Raw genomic sequence first — 19,093 nt, forward strand, 5'->3', positions numbered from 1 at the left:
GCCAATACCTAGTGAGGTAGTCAAGCACTTGTAAAAAACAAATATGACTTTTTAATACACATAAATGCTGACTTACAGTGTTGGTAAAAAACAATTAGGACTAGATCTTTAAGTTATATATATTTTTTAATCATGTAACTTTCAAAAATGTCAAACATTTACTTAGTATTTTGTTGAAAGTAATTTAACTCATTTCATTTGGCTAGTACTAACTCCAGACAAAATTTTGAAGATGAAGTCACTTAGAACTTTTAAAGAAGATATAAAGTATCTAAAACACTGACAGATTATTTTATTTAAAATGGGACAGACTAAATAGTGTTTCTAATGAGTTTTAAAAAATTTTTTATTTTTTATTTCCATAGGTTTTGGGTGGCAAGGTGGCGCTTAGTTGCACAAATAAATTCTTTAAGGTGATTTCTGAAATTTTGGTGTACCCACCATCCAAGCAGTATACACTGTACCCAATGTGTAGTCTTTCATCCCTCACCTCCACCCACCTTCCCCCTCGAACAGTCCCAAAGTCCACGGTATCATTCTTATGCCTCTTAGCTTAGCTCTCACTTATGAGTGAGAACATACGATGTTTGATTTTCCATTCCTGAGTCACTTCCCTTAAATAATGGTCTCCAATTTCATCCAGGTTGCTGTGAATGATATTATTTCATTCCTTTTTATGGCTGAGTAGTATTTCATGGTATATATATATCACAATTTCTTTATCAGCTGGTTGACTGATGGGCATTTGGGCTGGTTCCATATTTTTGCAATTGTGAATTGTGCTGCTATAAACATGCATGTGCAAGTATCTTTTTGATATAATGATTTCTTTTCCTCTGAGTAGATACCACATAGTGGGATTGCTGGATCAGATGGTAGCTCTACTTTTAGCTAAGGAATCTTCACTCTGTTTTCCATAGTGGTTGTACTGGTTTACATTCCCACCAGCAGTGTAAAATTGTTCCCTTTTCACCACATCCCACATCTCCCTCAATATCTATTTTTTTTAATTTTTGTTTGTTATGGCCTTTGTTGTAGGAATAAAGTGGAATCACAGCATGGTTCTAATTTGCATTTCCCTGATCATTAGTGATGTTGAGCATTTTCTCATATATTTGTTAGTCATTTGCATGTCTTTTGAGAATTGTCTATTCATGTCCTTTTTTTTTTTTTGAGATGGAGTTTTGTTCTTATTGCCCAGGCTGGAGTGCAGTGCAATGGTGTGATCTCAGCTCACTGCAACCTCCGCCTGCTGGGTTAAAACAATTTACCTGCCTCAGCCTCCTGAGTAGCTGGGATTACAGGCACACACCACCATGTCCAGTTAATTTTTGTATTTTTAGTAGAGATGGAGTTTCACTGTGTTGGTCAGGCTGGTCTCGAACTCCTGACCTCAGGTGATCCACCCGTTTCAGTCTTCCAAAGTGCTGGGATTACAGGCAATGAGCCACAGCACCTGGCCTTATTCACACTGTTAGCCCACTTTTTGATTTTTTTTTTTTCTTGCTAATCCGTTTGAGTTCCTTGTAGGTTCTGGACATCAGTCCTTTGTCAGATGTATAGACTGTGAAGATTTTCTCACACTCTGTGGGTTGTTTATTCTGCTACTGATTATTATTATTTTGCTGTGCAGAAGCTTTTTAGTTGAATTAACTGATTAGTTTTTAAAGTAACTTAAAATTGATTTAAGACTACACATTTCAAAATACAGGTAGACCATGCATCATGTTGTTCGATAAGCATTTCAGTTATCACAGTTTTGTTAAATAATATCAGTCCCCTAACAAAGTTAACCTGGTAAACTTTAGTTCCCAGGGTATGTTAACTGTGAATAATTGCAAAAGGTCCAAACTTTCACACTGATATGCTGCTAGCTTTTTAGTATAAATCACTGAGTATACAACAGATATGTATGGCATTCCATGACTAATCATATTGTTTCTTTTAAAGTATGTCAGTGATTAGCTACCTGGTACATGTACAGACAAGAAAGCATGTACCTGCATCCTAGTGATACATTTATGTGACTTCTTTTATAAAAAGAAGTAATGAAAAGAAGTCAACAAAGATGAACATGCAGTAAAAAAAAAGGAAAAGTGACAAGGCTGGAAGTGAAATTCAAATCAAATGTAAATGAAGTGATAGAAGAAACAGCTGACCTGGGAATGCTGACAGTGCTGTCATTCCAGAGACACTAGACACGTAGCCAGAGGAACTTAGAGAAGGCACACTTCCTACCGTAAACGAGGAAGTTGTAAAGGATCAAGATGTACCACAGAAAGTGACATGGGCAAAAATTTTCACATTAAAGGAACTTGGAGATATATCATTACATTGAAAGCGCAAAAGCTAAAATGTTAGAAAGTAATCCAAATTTAGAAGGAAATAATGACAATTCGCCAAGTCTTAGAGAAGATGCTTTCTCTGTATCGTAAGTTTTATGATGAGAAGACAAGCACTCTACAATCTACTGGTAAGATTTTTTTTAAGCAAAAAAATCCTCACTTTAATTCTCAATGTTTCTAGTATTTTCATGATAGTGTACTACATAAATATTAGTTTATTTTTTCTTTTTCCATTTTTAACCAAAAATATTGGTTAAAATATTTTTAAAATATTTAACAATTTAAATATTTTGACAAAAATTTTTAAAGGTTCCAGAAAATGGTCGTTTTTCCCATATATGAAGGTTGTTTTATATGGTTTCAGCTTGCATGGCCATCTTCACAATCCGGTACAGGACCAAGTGAGGACAGCCGACATTTCTAAGAGAATGCCTTTTAGTTTCTTTTTTTATAGACATATCCTTGGCAAATATATTCAATCCAGAAGTAGGTTTCTGACTTTTAGCACTTATGTTATTTCTTTAAAATTGTCCCTTTACTTTTTACTGAACCAGGTATTGGTCAAGTTTGAATATACAATTTTCAAATTTTTCTTTAAAAGTGATAATAAACAAAACAATGGGTAAATACCAATAAGCCACATATATAAGTCTACTTTGAGCCCACACAATGTAGCTACTTACTTTTTCAAGCCAATAAAGAGATGTGTGAAATGTTGAAGCTCCAAAATTTTCTCCAGAAGATGGTGAAGGGTAAGGGTGTGGTAAATTTAATCCCAAATAAAGAACAAATGGTTCAGTATAATTAATTGCTTCTTTTCTTAACCAATTAATTGCTTTGTCTGTATTCTCCCAATCCTTTTCCATCACTCTCACTTTAGTGCTATTAGAGATAAGATTAACCATGGGCCTGCCTTCTTGTCTGAGTAAGAAAGCAACATCTCTTGTCCATGCTTCTACACGATTACTGAGGGAGCAAAAAGACAGGTCTATTGTTAGGTATATTAAAAAGTTTTTAAAACGTACTAAGCATACACTAAGAAAACAACATGTCAAAAAAATTTTAGATTCAATCTTGTAAATGTTCAGAATAACTATATTAGATCTCAGAAAGAAAGTTATTGAGCATTACAAATTAAAAAATAGAAAAAAAGCCAAGAATCAAATATTCGCTTACGTGTTCTTAAAAACTATGAGAGATTATGTAGAAGGGTTATCTTTTCTTACAGCAAGATATTTAGTTAAACAAAATATTTCGGATTTCTAGTATTTCTCTTTATTTACTGAATTTTCTAGCATTTTCTTTTTTTCTCTTAGACGATGTTATTCCTAACCAAACCTGCTATAATTTATTTTTATTGCTAAATGTTTATATTTAAAAAAATCTACCTACCATGTATATTTCATGTGTTCCTGAAGTTTCAGTTTTTAAATCATTTCCAGCTCTATTGTTTCTTCTTAAAAGAAAAATTTTAACCATAATCTGAGCTATCTAAGCTAATAGTGATACAAATTTCATATCCATTATAAACCATAGATATTTCCTTTATTACTGATTTACAAATTAAAAGATCCAATTAATGCACTTTCTCAAAAAGCAAACAAACAATTCCCTTTCTCTAAATCTCTAGTCTATTTTATCAGACTTCTTGATTTTTCTCAATCCAGGTCTAAGTGTATGTAGCTGACATAATTGTTTAGAAAGCAGTCCTGGGCGTTTCTAGGAAGTTTGCCTTTTAAGTTGCAGTTGAGATAAGTACCTCTGAAGTGCTCTATCAATTGAGAAAAGTGTTTTTAAGATCCAGATACCAACTCACAAATAAAAAATATTTTATATTAAAACATAATACTCCACTGAAGAGAAATCACAATCCATGCAACATGACAAACAACCCATATGTAAGTTAAAATAGAAAAATTTTATACCCTGCCTTCTGAATGCAGGTAAAGATATTTAAATAGCTATAATAAAAATTCACTTTTCTTTGTAGGTATTCAATATATTTTGATAAAAATAATGGAAAGCATAATTTCTGCAGAACTACATCTATCTAACAGATTCCAATTAATTCTAACAGATGGGAAATCCTAAAATAGAAAGTTTTGTATTCATCACACTATCAAAACAATCTCACATTGGCTTCTTGTCTTTTGCTTAAATCACAGTTAAAATCTTACTATATATGACTATTAGTATTGTTGCAGAAGTGGAATTTTAGGAGTTTATAACACCAGCAGTATGTTTAGTAGAACTCAGATTTTGAAAGAAGGAGAAATAGGATACTGAGATTTATATAGAATGTTTAGGAACCAAAGTGCTTTCTTTTCAGTCAGAGAGTATTACATGAGAAAATATGGCTGAGGAACTATTACAATAAGCAAGCTTTTAATACAACCTAATTAGTTGCCACTGTTTGGATTAACTCAGGTAGGACTATTGCCCTGATTGTGCTAACTGGTCTAACCAGTGGACTTTACAATGTAGTCTAGACCATGAGTCAGTCTAGACCAGCTCAAGGAAAGATTTTCCAGCCTTGAAAGATGGCTATATTGAACCCAGCTTGCTGCATCTTTTGGCACAGCAGTGATTAAGTGTGACGTCATTTACCCTTTCTGGTAATAAATTTATGCCCTCTCCCTGTTTTTTAAAATTGTCTGTGTTCCTGAGATTGTTTTAACCAAGGTCCCCTTAAGGGTAAAATAGCTTGAATCCAGTTAATTTTGGCCTTCTCTAATCATTATGGCCAGATTTCAAACTTGGCTTTATTTTTGTCCTCTAACTAAATAATATGTGATTTTTCTCTCTTATCTTAGTGGTATCCTTTCTTGTCTTTTCATAAGTATGGGTTTGGCATGATTCCCATGACTGCTGGTATGTAGGTAGAGTTATAACAAATGATTTCAAGCATTGCTAAGGCAGCAGAGACAAGACTATAGTTAAAGATAAGAGGTTCCTTTTCCAAAGTTTTTCACTTCTTTTATTAGTTGACTCAGACTCACTGTGCCTAAAGTGTAAAATAACAATTTATTTCTTTGCAACTTAGTGAGGAAGAACAAGAGTATAAAGCGATGTATTTGGTAGATGAATATACTGCAGTACTTTAAAATCATTTAGCACTTTTTAATGTATTCAAAATATATTAATAATTATAGTCAATGACTCTCCAGTCTACTTTCACGACTCCCTGGACCAGCCCACCCTTCCTGGGCCATCATTAAGCACAGTAAGAGCAGCAGATGCAGCCTAAACGGTAGGCTGCTACAGGAGCTGCAATTCTTAGTCCAGAAAGTCCCTCTTTCCGGCCCAAGGTATCTTCCAGTCACTAAGTCCAACAAGTAAAACATGGAATGAGAAATATGCAACTTCATAATTCATTACAACTACAATAATAAGATAACTCTTTTGACATTATAATTCTCTCTACTAACCAATGTATCCAGCCCCTTCTTACAAGAGTGATTGTCTCTTACTCAGGCTAAACTGTTGCACCTGGAAATCATATCTTTCAATCATATGCTCAGACCTACATCTTTGTCTCATCGTTCTAAATGTTGTCTTTTCCCCCCACCAGTAATTGCTATAACTTCTTCCAAATATAAGTTTTCTATTTACTTAACCACTGGGGATATTTTGAGCCAATTTATTTCCATTCCATTTCTATGTATTTTGTCCAGAATACCAAGAGTATGGTTTCAATTAGGACAATTGAAAAGGGCTTGTATCAATGAGGAGAATCCAAAACTAACTGTGACTCAGATATGTTATGATTCCATGGCTGTTCTCAATACAAATTTACCCTGTTGCTCGCAATATAGGCACAGCTATACAATGTATAGTTTCCTCTATGCCAGCATTTCTCAAAGTGTAGTACAGGGAGCTCTGAGGAGTCAACAGACACTCCCAGTGAGCCCATGAGGTCAAAACTATTGTCATAATAATAGTAAGATGTTATTTATCTTTTGCATTCTCATTCTCTCATAACATACAGTGTGCAGTGGAAGAGACCACTCTAACCTATCCTCAGGTAGGAGCTCAGGTCTGGAGTGCACCTATCTCAAAGAAGATTGTTCTCTATAAACTTAGAGAGGCTTCAATGTTTCATTATATCATGCCCCTCTTAAGTGGCCCAACGTCTACTTCAACTCTTTATAGAAATATAAGAGGGGCTTTTCTTCTCAAAGGGATACAAATAATAATCACACATTTCTGATAAAGACATTCATAATTAATTACACCTTGTCCTGCCTCCACCGGAGGTCCAGTTCTTTATATACTTGCTACTTCAAAGTGTGGTCCATGGACCAGTAGCATCAGCTCCTGGGAGCTCCCATAATGCCCACATGTTATGGGAGGGACCTTGTGGGAATCATCATAATTGAATCATGGGAGCAGTTTCCCCCATACTGTTCTCCTGGTAGTGAACAAGTCCCATGAAATTTGATGGTTTTACATCCCCTTTCGCTTGATTTTCATTCTCTCTTGCCTGCCACCAGGTAAGACATGCCTTTCACCTTCCACCATGACTGTGAGGCCTCCCAAGTCATGTGGAACTGTGAGTCCATTAAATCTCCTTTTCTTTATAAATTACCCAGTCTTGGGTATGTCTTTATCAGCAGCATGAGCACAAACTAATACACCATCCTAGATTCACTGAATCACAAAGGGCATATAATAAGATGCCCAAGTCATCTGTATGTATATTAAGTTTTGAGATTCACAGTTTAAGAATTTTTTTCTGCAAAAACCTTCAAATTTTAGACAGGGTAATTAAAATGAAGCTTCCATAGTAGCCTATAAACAGAATTATTCTACCTTGGTTCAGTTCCAGAAAACAGGTGATAGCCAAATATACTATCCAACAATCAACAGTTTAATTAGTTATTTTTAACAAGAAACTTCTCACTAATACAAATGAAAAATAAAACTACTTAACACATTATCAAGTAATTACTACATAAATTTGTATATTTGCCATTACTGTGTGGGTTTTCTGTGCCAGTGTGCCAAATTCTGCTAAAACATTGGATACAATCAGTTTACAGGCAGCAAAGGATTAGTTTACATAGTAACATTATATTTGAAAAACTATACATTACAATTGATGATGAGAACGTGACAGTTTTCTTTCAGCATGAAGTAGGAGCCTAAACATAAACCTTCAGCTTCTTAAAAGTCTACTGAACATGACTAATATCTCAGACTTAGAGTTCGGTGATCTCTCTCTTTTTCTCATTGTTCTTGATGGGATTGTAGCAGGTAATGTGTTTCTGTTAAGTCTCACAAACAAAACACTGGAAAAACGATGATTCTGAAAAATGCCCTTGCAAATTTCTGCATCTACATAATAAATTCTGTAAGAGAAAAAGGAATCTATATTCATTCCCATTAAATGCTCTTTTCTGGACTTGGTGTGGTGGCTCACACCTGTAATCCCAGGGCTTTGGGAAGCTGAGGTGGGAGGATTACTTGAGTCCATGAGTTTGAGACCAGCCAGCGCAACATAGTGAGATCTTGTCTCTCCAAATAAATAAATAAATAAATAAATAAATAAATTTAGTTGGGCATGGTAGCATGATAGTATGTGCCTATAGTCCTAGCTACTTGGGAGGCTGAGCAGGGAGGATCACTTATGCTCCAGAGTTTGAGGCTGCAGTGAGCTACGAGCCTGCTACTTTACTCCAGCCGAGGAGACAAAGTGAGACCTCATCTCTAAAAAAAAAGCTCTTCTCTCAAATTAGAGAGAGACACACATGATTTTTAAAAGGATTTACAAGGCTGTCATCCATCTTCATTACATATGATCACTCAAAAAAACACCAATCTGTTTCAAATTGTTATTCTCTAGAAATGATGTAAAAGGCATTTGTGTAGAAGTGGAACAAGAGGCCTGGGTCTGTCTTTTTTCTATCTCTAACCTGTTAGGTAACCTGTAGATTTAGTAATGCTTCCATCATTCACCCTCCTTTCACCTATACCTTTTGCCATGTGACACTGGAATGGCTCCCCAAAAAATAGGTATCTTTCTCTACCTCATGTGACTTGCTTTGACCGACACACTGAGTAACATATTTGTCCTCTAAGACTACATCTTGAGAGACCTGTGTGTTTTCTCTTGTGCTCCTGCACCACTGCCCTCAACTTGAGAATATACCTTGGCTAGCCTGCTGGAAGATGAGAGACAGAGAAGATTCAAATTGCCCCATTCCTTTTAGCTGAGGCCAGCTTTGATCAGCTAACAGCCAGCCAAGTATAGAAATGCAAGTGAACCTAGCTAAGCCAAAATCTTAATAGCTGATTCAAGATCAATGAGCAATAAACATTTAATGTAAAAAATAAAAACAAAACAAAACAACAACAAAAGTCTGTTTTAGTTGAATGAGTCACATCTATCCTGGCAAATGCAGGTTGGAACATCATTTTTCAATATAAATTACTTAAATGCTCAATATATGTAGGCTTTTACATTTATTAGTTTTATTAATTCCAACCATTTCATTTTTTGGTAAAATTACAGTAGCTGATGCCCCTTAATCTTTTCTTATTCATGAATTTCTTTGTAAATAGAATGAAAATCACCAATTGTTGTCTACTAAACAGTATTATTAATTACATCACAAATTATATTGGTTATATGATAATAGTAGTAAATATATTTCAAAGAAAACTTTTGTTTGCATGTGTGTGTGGAGGTGAGTATTCAGGGATTTCATCTTGTGAAATCTCACCTAGCCATTTGCTAGTTTGCTGGTAAATTCATCATTGTGGAAGCACTCATATTTACAACTTTGAATTCCTAGGTGACAATGACTATAGACCTTGACAGAGTATACATGTTTACTGTAATCTGAGCTTAAACAAAGGGAACTTTTTGATTCAATTAAAGAAACAATGAATACCTATCACATGCAAGACATTGGCCAGGCAGGTGCTTAATGTGACTTGCTAAGCTAACAAATAGGTATTTGCACCTTATATCCACTCACACATAAACCCTCCTACTATCGAACTTTAAAAAATAAATGCCAAATGCCACTTTATGGAAAAAACAACTGTAAAAAAATACTTCAGCTATGACTCTAGCAATGGTTTAGATCACATTCACCATTTTCCATCCAAAAGGGGATGATTTTTCTTATTTTTTAAAGTAATTTAACATACCAACTTGATTATAATGTTTACAATTTTTGTAAACCTTTGTTTTTCAATATTAAACAGAAAATGTAACCCAAACAAAATGCCTGAAAAAAATCTGAAAAAATAGAGTGGGTGGGTTATAGACAAGATGCCATCAAATCTGAAAAAAACAGAGTGGGTGGGTTATGCCCAGGTAATCTGTTGTTAACAGAATTTACTAAGCACTCATTGTAGCTGACACACCACCATATCCGTAGCTCTTGCTGAAGGAGTGACCTAGCTGGCCACATTATGTAGGATTTAACTCCTTTTCAAGCCTGTCGAGTGGCCGGGTGTGGGCACCTAACCTAAGCACTAGCACTTACCATGGTCAGTACTTACGATGGAGTCTTGCATGACATGTAAGTTAGACCTATTATCCCTATTTACAGAATTTAAATTTAGAAAGAAAATAATCCAGTAACTGGTGGTTTTTAAGACGCAGCTATGAGGTAGAGAAAGAGTCAAGGAGATGAAACTTGAGCCAAAAAGGTTCCGGCAGGTCAAAGTCAGGATTGGAAGTGATATAGCTGAGAAGACCCAGAGCAGAGAAGCAGAAGTCATGAGTCATGTTGGTAACAGAGAACTAGAATAAAGTTCCTTTAATGCCTGCTACTGAGGTAAAAGCTGTGCTGGATTCGGAATGACTCCCCAGTTCTACAAGTTGAGACTAGTGTAACTATAGCTTCTGTTTTTGGTAGTAATCAAAATCCCCTTTCATTGCATGCAAATCCTTATATTATGATCACGTCTTCCCTACCCAGCACAACCTCCAGTCTTACATAGGTGGACTCAAGTGACTATCCTCCCAATCAAAAACATTTTTTTTGAGACAGGGTCTTTCTCTGTCGCCTAGGCTGGAGTGCAATACCATACTGCGATCTTGGCTCACTGCAACTTCCACCTCCCAGTTTAAGCAATTCTTGTGCAACAGCCTCCCTTGTAGCTGGGACTACAGACATCTGCCACTGCATCTGGCTAATTTGTAATTTTAGTAGAGATAGGGTTTCACCATGTTGGCCAGGCTGGTTTTGAACTCCTGAACTCAAGTAATCTGCCCATGTAGGCCTCCCGAAGTGCTGGGGTTACAGGCATTACCTACCGCAACCGGTCCCAGGCCAAAAAATTTAATAAAAATAATCACGATTTGAGAGTACTAAGTGCAAATCTCAGTCAATTTTTAAGTCTCAGAATAGAACGCATGAAAAGTATACACTTATGTCAATCATGCTTATAAGTACTTAAAATGATTTTACTGTGAATAAACCTAATTTTGGGGCTGTTAGTGTCATAATTAATTTTTTGATAAATTTGTCAAATTTCCCTTTGCCTGCTACATGATGTTAAACATTCAGTCTATGTTTCCAAGTATATGACTTACAAAGCCTAGGACTCTTCTGGAAATACTCTCTTAAACCCATTGTAGTGCCTCACTAGCAAGAGCCTGATAAATCACAGCTGTCATTATTCTCCAGGTCACCTGAATCAAGGAAACCCAGTTAACACATTTCACATTAGTCAACTGTCATGGTAATGTGGGCATGGATGATAATCATGTCTGAATTATGTAAAAGCTGTTACATAACTAAACCTTTGCCAGTTAGCTCAGTGAGTTATTGGGCATGGTGCTTCTAAGATGGCCACGGTGAATGTCACATTTTGTTCAAAACCATCTGCTTTTCGGGGGAATTCCCTATTGTGTGGGTTTTTAGCAGTGGGGAGATGCCGTCTCCCACTCCAGAAGCTGAAGCAGGAATGATGGAGTGATAAGCTCTCATTCCATGACCCCAGGCATCTAGAGAGTAGGCAACTGAGCTAGGCTTGGTCAAATTGATACTTAGGACTGAAATTCTAAATCTTGAGGAATGCTACAAAGATAGAGCTAGCTAGAGATTAATTATGGCAGCAGTACCACAACCAGTAGTGTCCTGGTCAAGCTGTTTCTATGGCATAACTTTGGTGTACTACCAGACAGCTGATTCTTGTTTTCTGAGTCTAGCTCTTTAGTACTGCTATTCATTCTCAGTTACCTGGTAAGTTTTTTTAAAAAAATTCATTTTCTGTTTAAGTTAGCCTGGGGTTCAGTAGCTGGTAACCAGGGATCTTGATGGGTAGTTTCTAATACTAACACTACCTTAGAAATTTTGACATTTTTGTCAAAGGTATAATGAAATGTCAGCACAAAGCTATTATTCAAAAAAGGCAGAAAAGTTCATATTTTTGCATTTTGAAGTTAATCAGTATTTTGTTGTTACATTCTCCAAGAAGTTAATCCAAAATTGCTAAAAAAAAAAATCAATTTACAGAAACAAGGTCAGACTAAGGATAGAAAGTGCTAAGCTTTGGGGGATCCAGCAACTCTTTTTTTTTTTTTTTTTGAGACAGAGTTTTGCTCTTTTTGATCAGGCTGGAGTACAATGGTGCAATCTCGGCTCACTGCAACCTCCGCCTCCCAGGTACAAGTGATTCTCCTGCCTTAGCCTTTTGAGTAGCTGGGATTATCGGCACATGCCACTACATCCAGCTGATTTTTTTGTATTTTCAGTAGAGACCAAAATGGTTTTACCATTTTGGCCAGGCTAGTCTTGAACTCCTGACGTCAGGTGATCTACCTGCCTTGGCCTCCCAAAGTGCTGGGATTACAGTCATGAGCCACCGCACTGGGCCCCAGCGAGTTTATGTATCATCTGGGACAGTTTTGCTGTCACACTCCTCCATTTCCTATGAGTCCTGATACTTACAAGTACGTACTACAAGATACTACTACACCAAAATGGGTTTGCCATTTTCTCTAGTGAAAAAGGCAATTTTAGACTCTATAAAAGGGAAAGGGAAAGAATTTGGATTTATAAAACCCATACAACCCATACTTTCAGAATCTGAAAAGACTGATTTTTTTTTTTTTTCTTTTTAAGAGACAGTCTCACTTCTGTCATCCAGGCTGGAGTGCAGTGGTGCAGTCTCAGCTCACTGAAACCTCTGCCTCCCGGGTACGAGTGATTCTCCTGCCTCAGCCTCCTGACTAACTGGGATTATAGGCAAATGCCACCAAACCTGGCTAATTTTTATATTTTTAGTAGAGGTGTGGTTTCTCCATGTTGGCCAGGCTGACCAACCTCAACCAGACCATGATGGTACTGACCTTAAGTGATCCCCCGCCTCAGCCTCCCAAAGTGCTAGGATTACAGGTGTGAGCTACCACTCCCAGCCAAGGCTACATTCAAACCAGAGTTTTCACACATAACAAAGTAGGCCAGGTGTGGTGGCTCATACCTGTAATCCCAGCACTCTGGGAGGCTGAGGTGGGAGAATCACCTGAGGTCAGGAGTTTGAGAGCAGCCTGGCCAACATGGAGAAACTGCGTCTCCACTAAAAGCACAAAATGAGCTGGGTGTAGTGGTGCACTCCTGTAATCCCAGCTACCTGAGAAGCAGAGGTTATTGTGAGCTGAAACTGCACACTGCATGCCAGCCTGGCCAAGAAGAGTAAAATTCCATCTCAAAAAAAAAAAAAAGAAGAAAGAAAGAAAGCATGAGGTGTAATGTGAAAATTTTAAGAAAAACTCACTTTAGTCAAATGGGGTTACACATGATCTCAGACTACAAATAGACATTATAAGAATTTCAATTGGAGATCTTTTTTGCAACTAAAGAAACTAATTTTCAATAATTCAAACTTATGGATATTTCATAAGCTAAATGTTCAATCAACTTCTCAATATTCAGCTTGCTCAGGTAGGCCTACATTACCTACAACTGCTCATTAGTTTTAAAAATTTTACATAGGTACATAGTATCTGTTGTGTTTCTATAGGAATTCAAACCTCTATAATGTCTGATTATAAAAATTAAAGTGTTTTGTCTTTGGAAGCAGTCACATTCAGGTTTATTTTTAGGCCAATTCTAAAACAAAGTCTAAATTCTATTCTTCAATCTCTTCAAATTGCCAAAATTAGATGTCTCTTGAAGGTCATGAGAAATTATGATTCAGTTAGTTTTGAAGGAATTTATTATCTCTATAATCTTTCCTCCAGTTCTCCTTCTCCAATAATTTTTTTTTTTTTTGTTTTTTTGTTTTTTTTTTTTTTTGAGACGGAGTTTCGCTCTTGTTACCCAGGCTGGAGTGCAATGGCGCGATCTCGGCTCACCGCAACCTCCGCCTCCTGGGTTCAGGCAATTCTCCTGCCTCAGCCTCCTGAGTAGCTGGGATTATAGGCACACGCCACCATGCCCAGCTAATTTTTTGTATTTTTAGTAGAGACGGGGTTTCACCATGTTGACCAGGTTGGTCTCGATCTCTCAACCTCGTGATCCACCCGCCTCGGCCTCCCAAAGTGCTGGAATTACAGGCTTGAGCCACCGCGCCCGGCCTCCAATAATTTTTTTAAAGTTCATTAGAAAATTACAGAAAACATGCTGGGTGCAGTGTCTCACACCTGTTATCCCAGAACTTTGGGAGGCCAAGGTGGGTGGATCACTTGAGGTCAGGAGTTTGAGACAAGCCTGACCAGCATGGTTGGCGAAACTCCATATCTACTAAAAATCCAAAAATTAACTGGGCATGGTAGCACATGCCTGTAATCCCAGCTACTTGGGAGGATGAAGCAGGAGAATTCCTTGACTGCAGGAGGTGGAGGTTGCAGTGAGCCAAGATCGTGCTACTGCCCTCCAGCCTGGGTGACAGAGCAAGATTCCACGTCAAAAAAAAAAAAAAAAAAAAAAAAAATAGAAAATTTACAAAAAACATTAGCAAAAAACCCCCCAGAATTACTAATTCTACTGTTATGTGATAACCACTGCAATATTTTGGTGTATCCCATTTTTATCTGGTATGTGAAATATATGTGTATTTTTTTTAAAAAGATGTTGTTCCTAGTTTTATAATTTTTTAAAAAATTATTGAATTTCATATATTTTATTTGTCCAAGGCCATTAAATACTTTCTACCAATTTTAATTCCTTCATAATATTATATGTACGTATAGGCGGATCACAAGGTCAAACAATCAAGACCATCCTGGCCAACACGGTGAAACCCTGTCTCTACTGAAAATACAAAAATTAGCTGGGCATGGTAGCCCGTGCCTGTAGTCCCAGCTATTCAGGAATTTGAGGCAGGAGAATTGCTTGAACCCAGGAGGTAGAGGTTGCAGTGAGCTGAGATCATGCCATCACACTCCATCCCATGACAGAGTGAGACTATGTCTCAAAAACAAATAAACAAAAACATCTGTTTAATTCTCAGCTAAACAATTTTTAAACATTTATTAAATATTTTATACTTAAGATATTCATAAACTTTTAACAAAAATAGTAACAAATAAATATTTCTTGAAAATACATACTTGAATCCCAAAATGTTTTATGAAAGCTGTATGTCTGAAGCAGGAAGTATCTTTTGCCACAGATACAAAATTAACTCCACTAAAGTCATGTGGGACCAATCATTTTATAAAGCTGAATATTTGGCTGGGTATGGTGGTTCATGCCCGTAATCCCAGCACTTTGGAAGGCTGAGGTGGGTGGATCACCTGAAGTCAGGAGTTCAAGAACAGCCTGGCTAACATGGCAAAACACTGTCTCTACTAAAAATACAAAAAAATTAGCCAGGTGTGGTGGCAGGTGCCTGCAATCTGAGCTACTTGGGAGGCTGAGGCAGGAGAATCACTTGAACCTGAAAGGTGGAGGTTGCAGTAAGCTGAGATTGTGCCATTCGCTCTGGCCTGGGCAGCAAGAGTGAAACTCTGTCTCAAAAAAAAAAAAAAAAAAGAAAAGAAAGTTGAATTTTTCTAACAGATGAGGCTTTCTCTTTAAGACACACACACACACGTGCGTGCACAGGCGCACACCCATTTGGGTTAGCATTGCCCAGGTTTTCGGGTTTTTTTTTTTTTGATAAGTCTTAAATTCGGTGACACAGGATTATAATTATGAAAGTAAGCCACTATTCTGGGTTATTATATTATTTGCTGTCATACTGAATTAGATATTCCTTTTTTTGAGTTTTTGTACATGCTATTAGTTTTGTTTTTCTTTTGTTGACAGACATCATTTTTAATTATTTCATATGCTTGAGAAATATTTTTTTCACTTAAAATGTTTTCTTTTTAAAATACATCCCGTTCTTCCTTGAGTTAAATGTGGGGTATGGTAGGTATACTTGCGGTTGTTAATTCATTTTTAATATTACAAATGCTAGTTTACCCATGTACTTTTAGATATTTTAACATTGCTCTTTAGACTTGTAAAAGAAGTCTGAGAAGTATGAAAATTCTCATATATTCCTTATACAGTAAGTGCTTTACTTTTGAAACTTTGCACCCTAGCCACATACCAGAAAAAGAGGTGCTAAAAGCCAGATTCTTTATTGCTAACTGCAAAGGACTGTAGTCAATAAAAGAGCCAACTGGAAGGATGGGAAGACTCCTTAGAGGAAAACAGGGAAACCTCTAAGGAATAGCAAATTAGATAAATCAAGAAATTACATAGGTTCCAAAAAGTCTACCTAAAATAATAAGAGTTGATCAGAGGGCAAAAAAATATGTTCAAGGATGAGAAGAATACAGCAGAACAATCCCAAGGTTATTATTAGTAAGTAGCAGTATTTTTACTTTATGGAGATTCAAATCCAGCTTATTTAATGAAACATGCAAGTTATTTTCTAACAACCGCCTCACTTGTTATTCAAGTCTGATATGGTTTGGATATGTGTCCCCACCAAATCTCATGTTGAATTGTAATCTCCGGTGTTGGAGGTGGGGCACAGTGGGAGGTAATTAGCTCATGGGGGTAGATCTTTTATGAATGGTTTAGCACTATGCCCTCAGGGCTGTTCTCATGATAGTGAGTGAGTTGTCATGAGATCTTGTTGTTTAAAGTGTGTAGTACGTCCCGCATCTCTCTCTTGCTCCTGATCTGGCCTTGTAAGATATGCCTGCTTCCCCTTTGCCTTCTGCCATAATTGTAAGTTTCCTGAGGTCTCTCCAGAAGCCAGGCAGAAGCTGCTATGTTTTCTGTAGAGCCTGCAGAACTGTGAGCCAATTGAACCTCTTTTCTTTATAAATTCCCCAGTCTCAGGTATTTCTTTTTGACTTGGATGTCTTTGTATAGAAGTTTCTCCTTCCTGTCCTTCATTTGAGCCTACTGATATTCTACTTCTATGGGAGTCCATCAAATTTAAAATACTTTTAATTTTAAAATTCACCTTCTAAAAAATGTACAGTACTGCAGGGTGTGGTGGCTTGTACCTGTAACACCATTTATTCAGGAGGCTGAGGGGGGAGGATTGCTTGAGCCCAAGAGCATAATGCTGTAGTAAGGTATGGTCATACCACTGCACTTCAGCCTGGTGAAAGAGCAAGAACTCGTTTCAAAATATTTACCATTAAGAGAACATATATTCCATTAGGAAAAAAATCTTTGCCAATAAAGCTGTAACACAATGTTTTATTATCAATTGTAATATGCAAAAGGAGATAAACTTCATTATGGGCAGCTAAACATAATATAATAAACTTTACTAATTAGATGGGAAAAATCCAAGAATTGTAGTGAGGTTATAGGCTCAGAGCTATCACTTGTGTTTCAAGAAACTGATGTAGGAGTTATGGTTGCCAGCAATCCAAAGATAACCTATGAGTCTGCTTCAGCCAAGAATTTCCTAGTCATCACAAGTAAAGGTTCTGGATTAAAAAAAAGGAAAGCAAATTCTTCCACTGTCAGAAAATATCATGCTGAGGGTGCATCCAGAATAATGCATGTTGTTCTAAATACTGAATTTAAATAAACGTAATAAGATGAAGAATTCTAAAAAAGATACTAAAGTAACTGAAGCAATGAAAATCTTTCTTCATTATATGAAAAATAATAAATTCCTCTTCGGTATGGAGAAAACTGATCTAGAGGTATATGTGATCTTAGACTATAAAATAATATATATAGATGAGATGAACATGGGCTAACTCATTAGGCTGCAGAATTAAGAGGGGCTGAAGGGTGTACTATGGTCACTGTTCTGAGTTCTGTTGATTCCCTTAATCAGTCTCATTCTGTTTAGAAAGCCTTTGCTGCTGATCTGGAGGTCTGTTAGGTCAGGAAGAGTAGTGTCAGCAGCCTGTGATTTGCTTCCATTTGCTGTTTGCCAAAAGGCTTGTGCTTGAGGTTTACTCATAGCAGTTCTCTTATTTTGGAAGTAGGCCTTCGTTTTTCATTTGTTTCAGAGGATTAAAAATTGCCTATTGTGGAGATGGAGGCAGAGCAAGATGGCCAAATAGAAGCCTCCACCAATCTTCTTCCCTAGAACACCAAATTTAACAATTACTTACACAAAAAAGCACCTTCATAAGATCCAAAAATCAGGTAAGCAATCACAGGATATGGTTTTAACTTTATATCACTGAAAGAGGGGCTAAAGAGGGTAGGAAAGACAGTCTTGAATGGCTCACACCACCCCTTGCATGGCATCGAGAGAGAATCTGTGCACTCAGGAGGAGGGCACAGTTGACTGTGGTACCTTTCATTGGAACTCAGTGCTACCTGTCACAGTGGAAAGCAACACCAGGCAGGACTCAGCTGACACCCACAGAGGGAGCTATTTGAAAGGATTAAAAAAAAAAAAAAGACCTAATGATGTGTTGCCTAAAAGAAACACACTTCATCTATACAGTCACACATAAACTGAAAATAAAGGGCTGGAAAAAGATATTCCATGCCAATGGAAACAACAACAACAAAAAATAGCAGACAAAAATAGATTTCAAGATAAAAACCATAAAAAGAGAAAAAGAAATTCATTATATAATGATAAAGGGGCCAATGCAGCAAGACGATATAATAATTATAAATATATATGCACCCAACAGTGGAGTACCTAGACATATAGAGAAAATATTATTAGAGTTAAAGAGAAAGATAGACATCAATATAATAATATCTGGAGACTTCAACAACCCACTTTCAGCTTTGGACAGATCTTCCAGACAGAAAATCAACAAAGAAACATTGAACTTCATCTGCACTATAGACCAAATAGAACTAATAGGTATTTACAGAACATTTCACCCAACAGCTGCAGAATACACATTCTTCTCAAGACATGGATCATTCTTCAGGATAGACCATATGTTATGTCACAAAACAAGCCTTAAAACATTCAAAAATATTGAAATTATATCAAGTATCTTCTCTGACCACAATGGAATAAAACTAGAAATCAACAACAAGAGAAATTTGCGAAACTATACAAACACATGGAAATTAAGCAATATGCTCCTGAATAACTAGTGGATCAATGAAAAAATTAAGAAAGCAATTAAAAAATTTCTTGAAACAAATAGGCTGGGCAAGGTGGCTCACACCTGTAATCCCAGCACTCTGAGAGGCCAAGGCTGGCAGATCACTTGAGGTCAGGAGTTCAAGGCCAGCCTAGCCAATATGGTGAAACCCTGCCTCTACTAAAAATGCAAAAATTAGCTGGGCATGGTGGTGTGTGCCTGTAGTCCCAGCTACTTGTGAGGCTGGGACTACAGGCACAAGAATCACTTGAGCCTGAGAGGTGGAGGTTGCAGTGAGCTGAGA

The 19,093-nt window shown here is 36.8% G+C and overlaps 1 protein-coding gene across 1 annotated transcript in view; it reads right to left on the minus strand.

Annotated features, from left to right (window-relative positions):
* ARSK (arylsulfatase family member K) overlaps positions 1-19,093 on the minus strand; it is a 57,310-nt gene that overhangs the window by 18,481 nt on the left and 19,736 nt on the right. Inside the window, exon 4 of the mRNA XM_003920744.4 lies at positions 3,029-3,311. Coding sequence (XP_003920793.3) covers positions 3,029-3,311 — 283 coding nt within the window. The remainder of the gene's footprint in view (positions 1-3,028; positions 3,312-19,093) is intronic.

Source organism: Saimiri boliviensis, chromosome 1 (assembly GCF_048565385.1).
Source record: "Saimiri boliviensis isolate mSaiBol1 chromosome 1, mSaiBol1.pri, whole genome shotgun sequence".
In the NCBI taxonomy this organism is placed as follows: Eukaryota; Metazoa; Chordata; class Mammalia; order Primates; family Cebidae; genus Saimiri; species Saimiri boliviensis.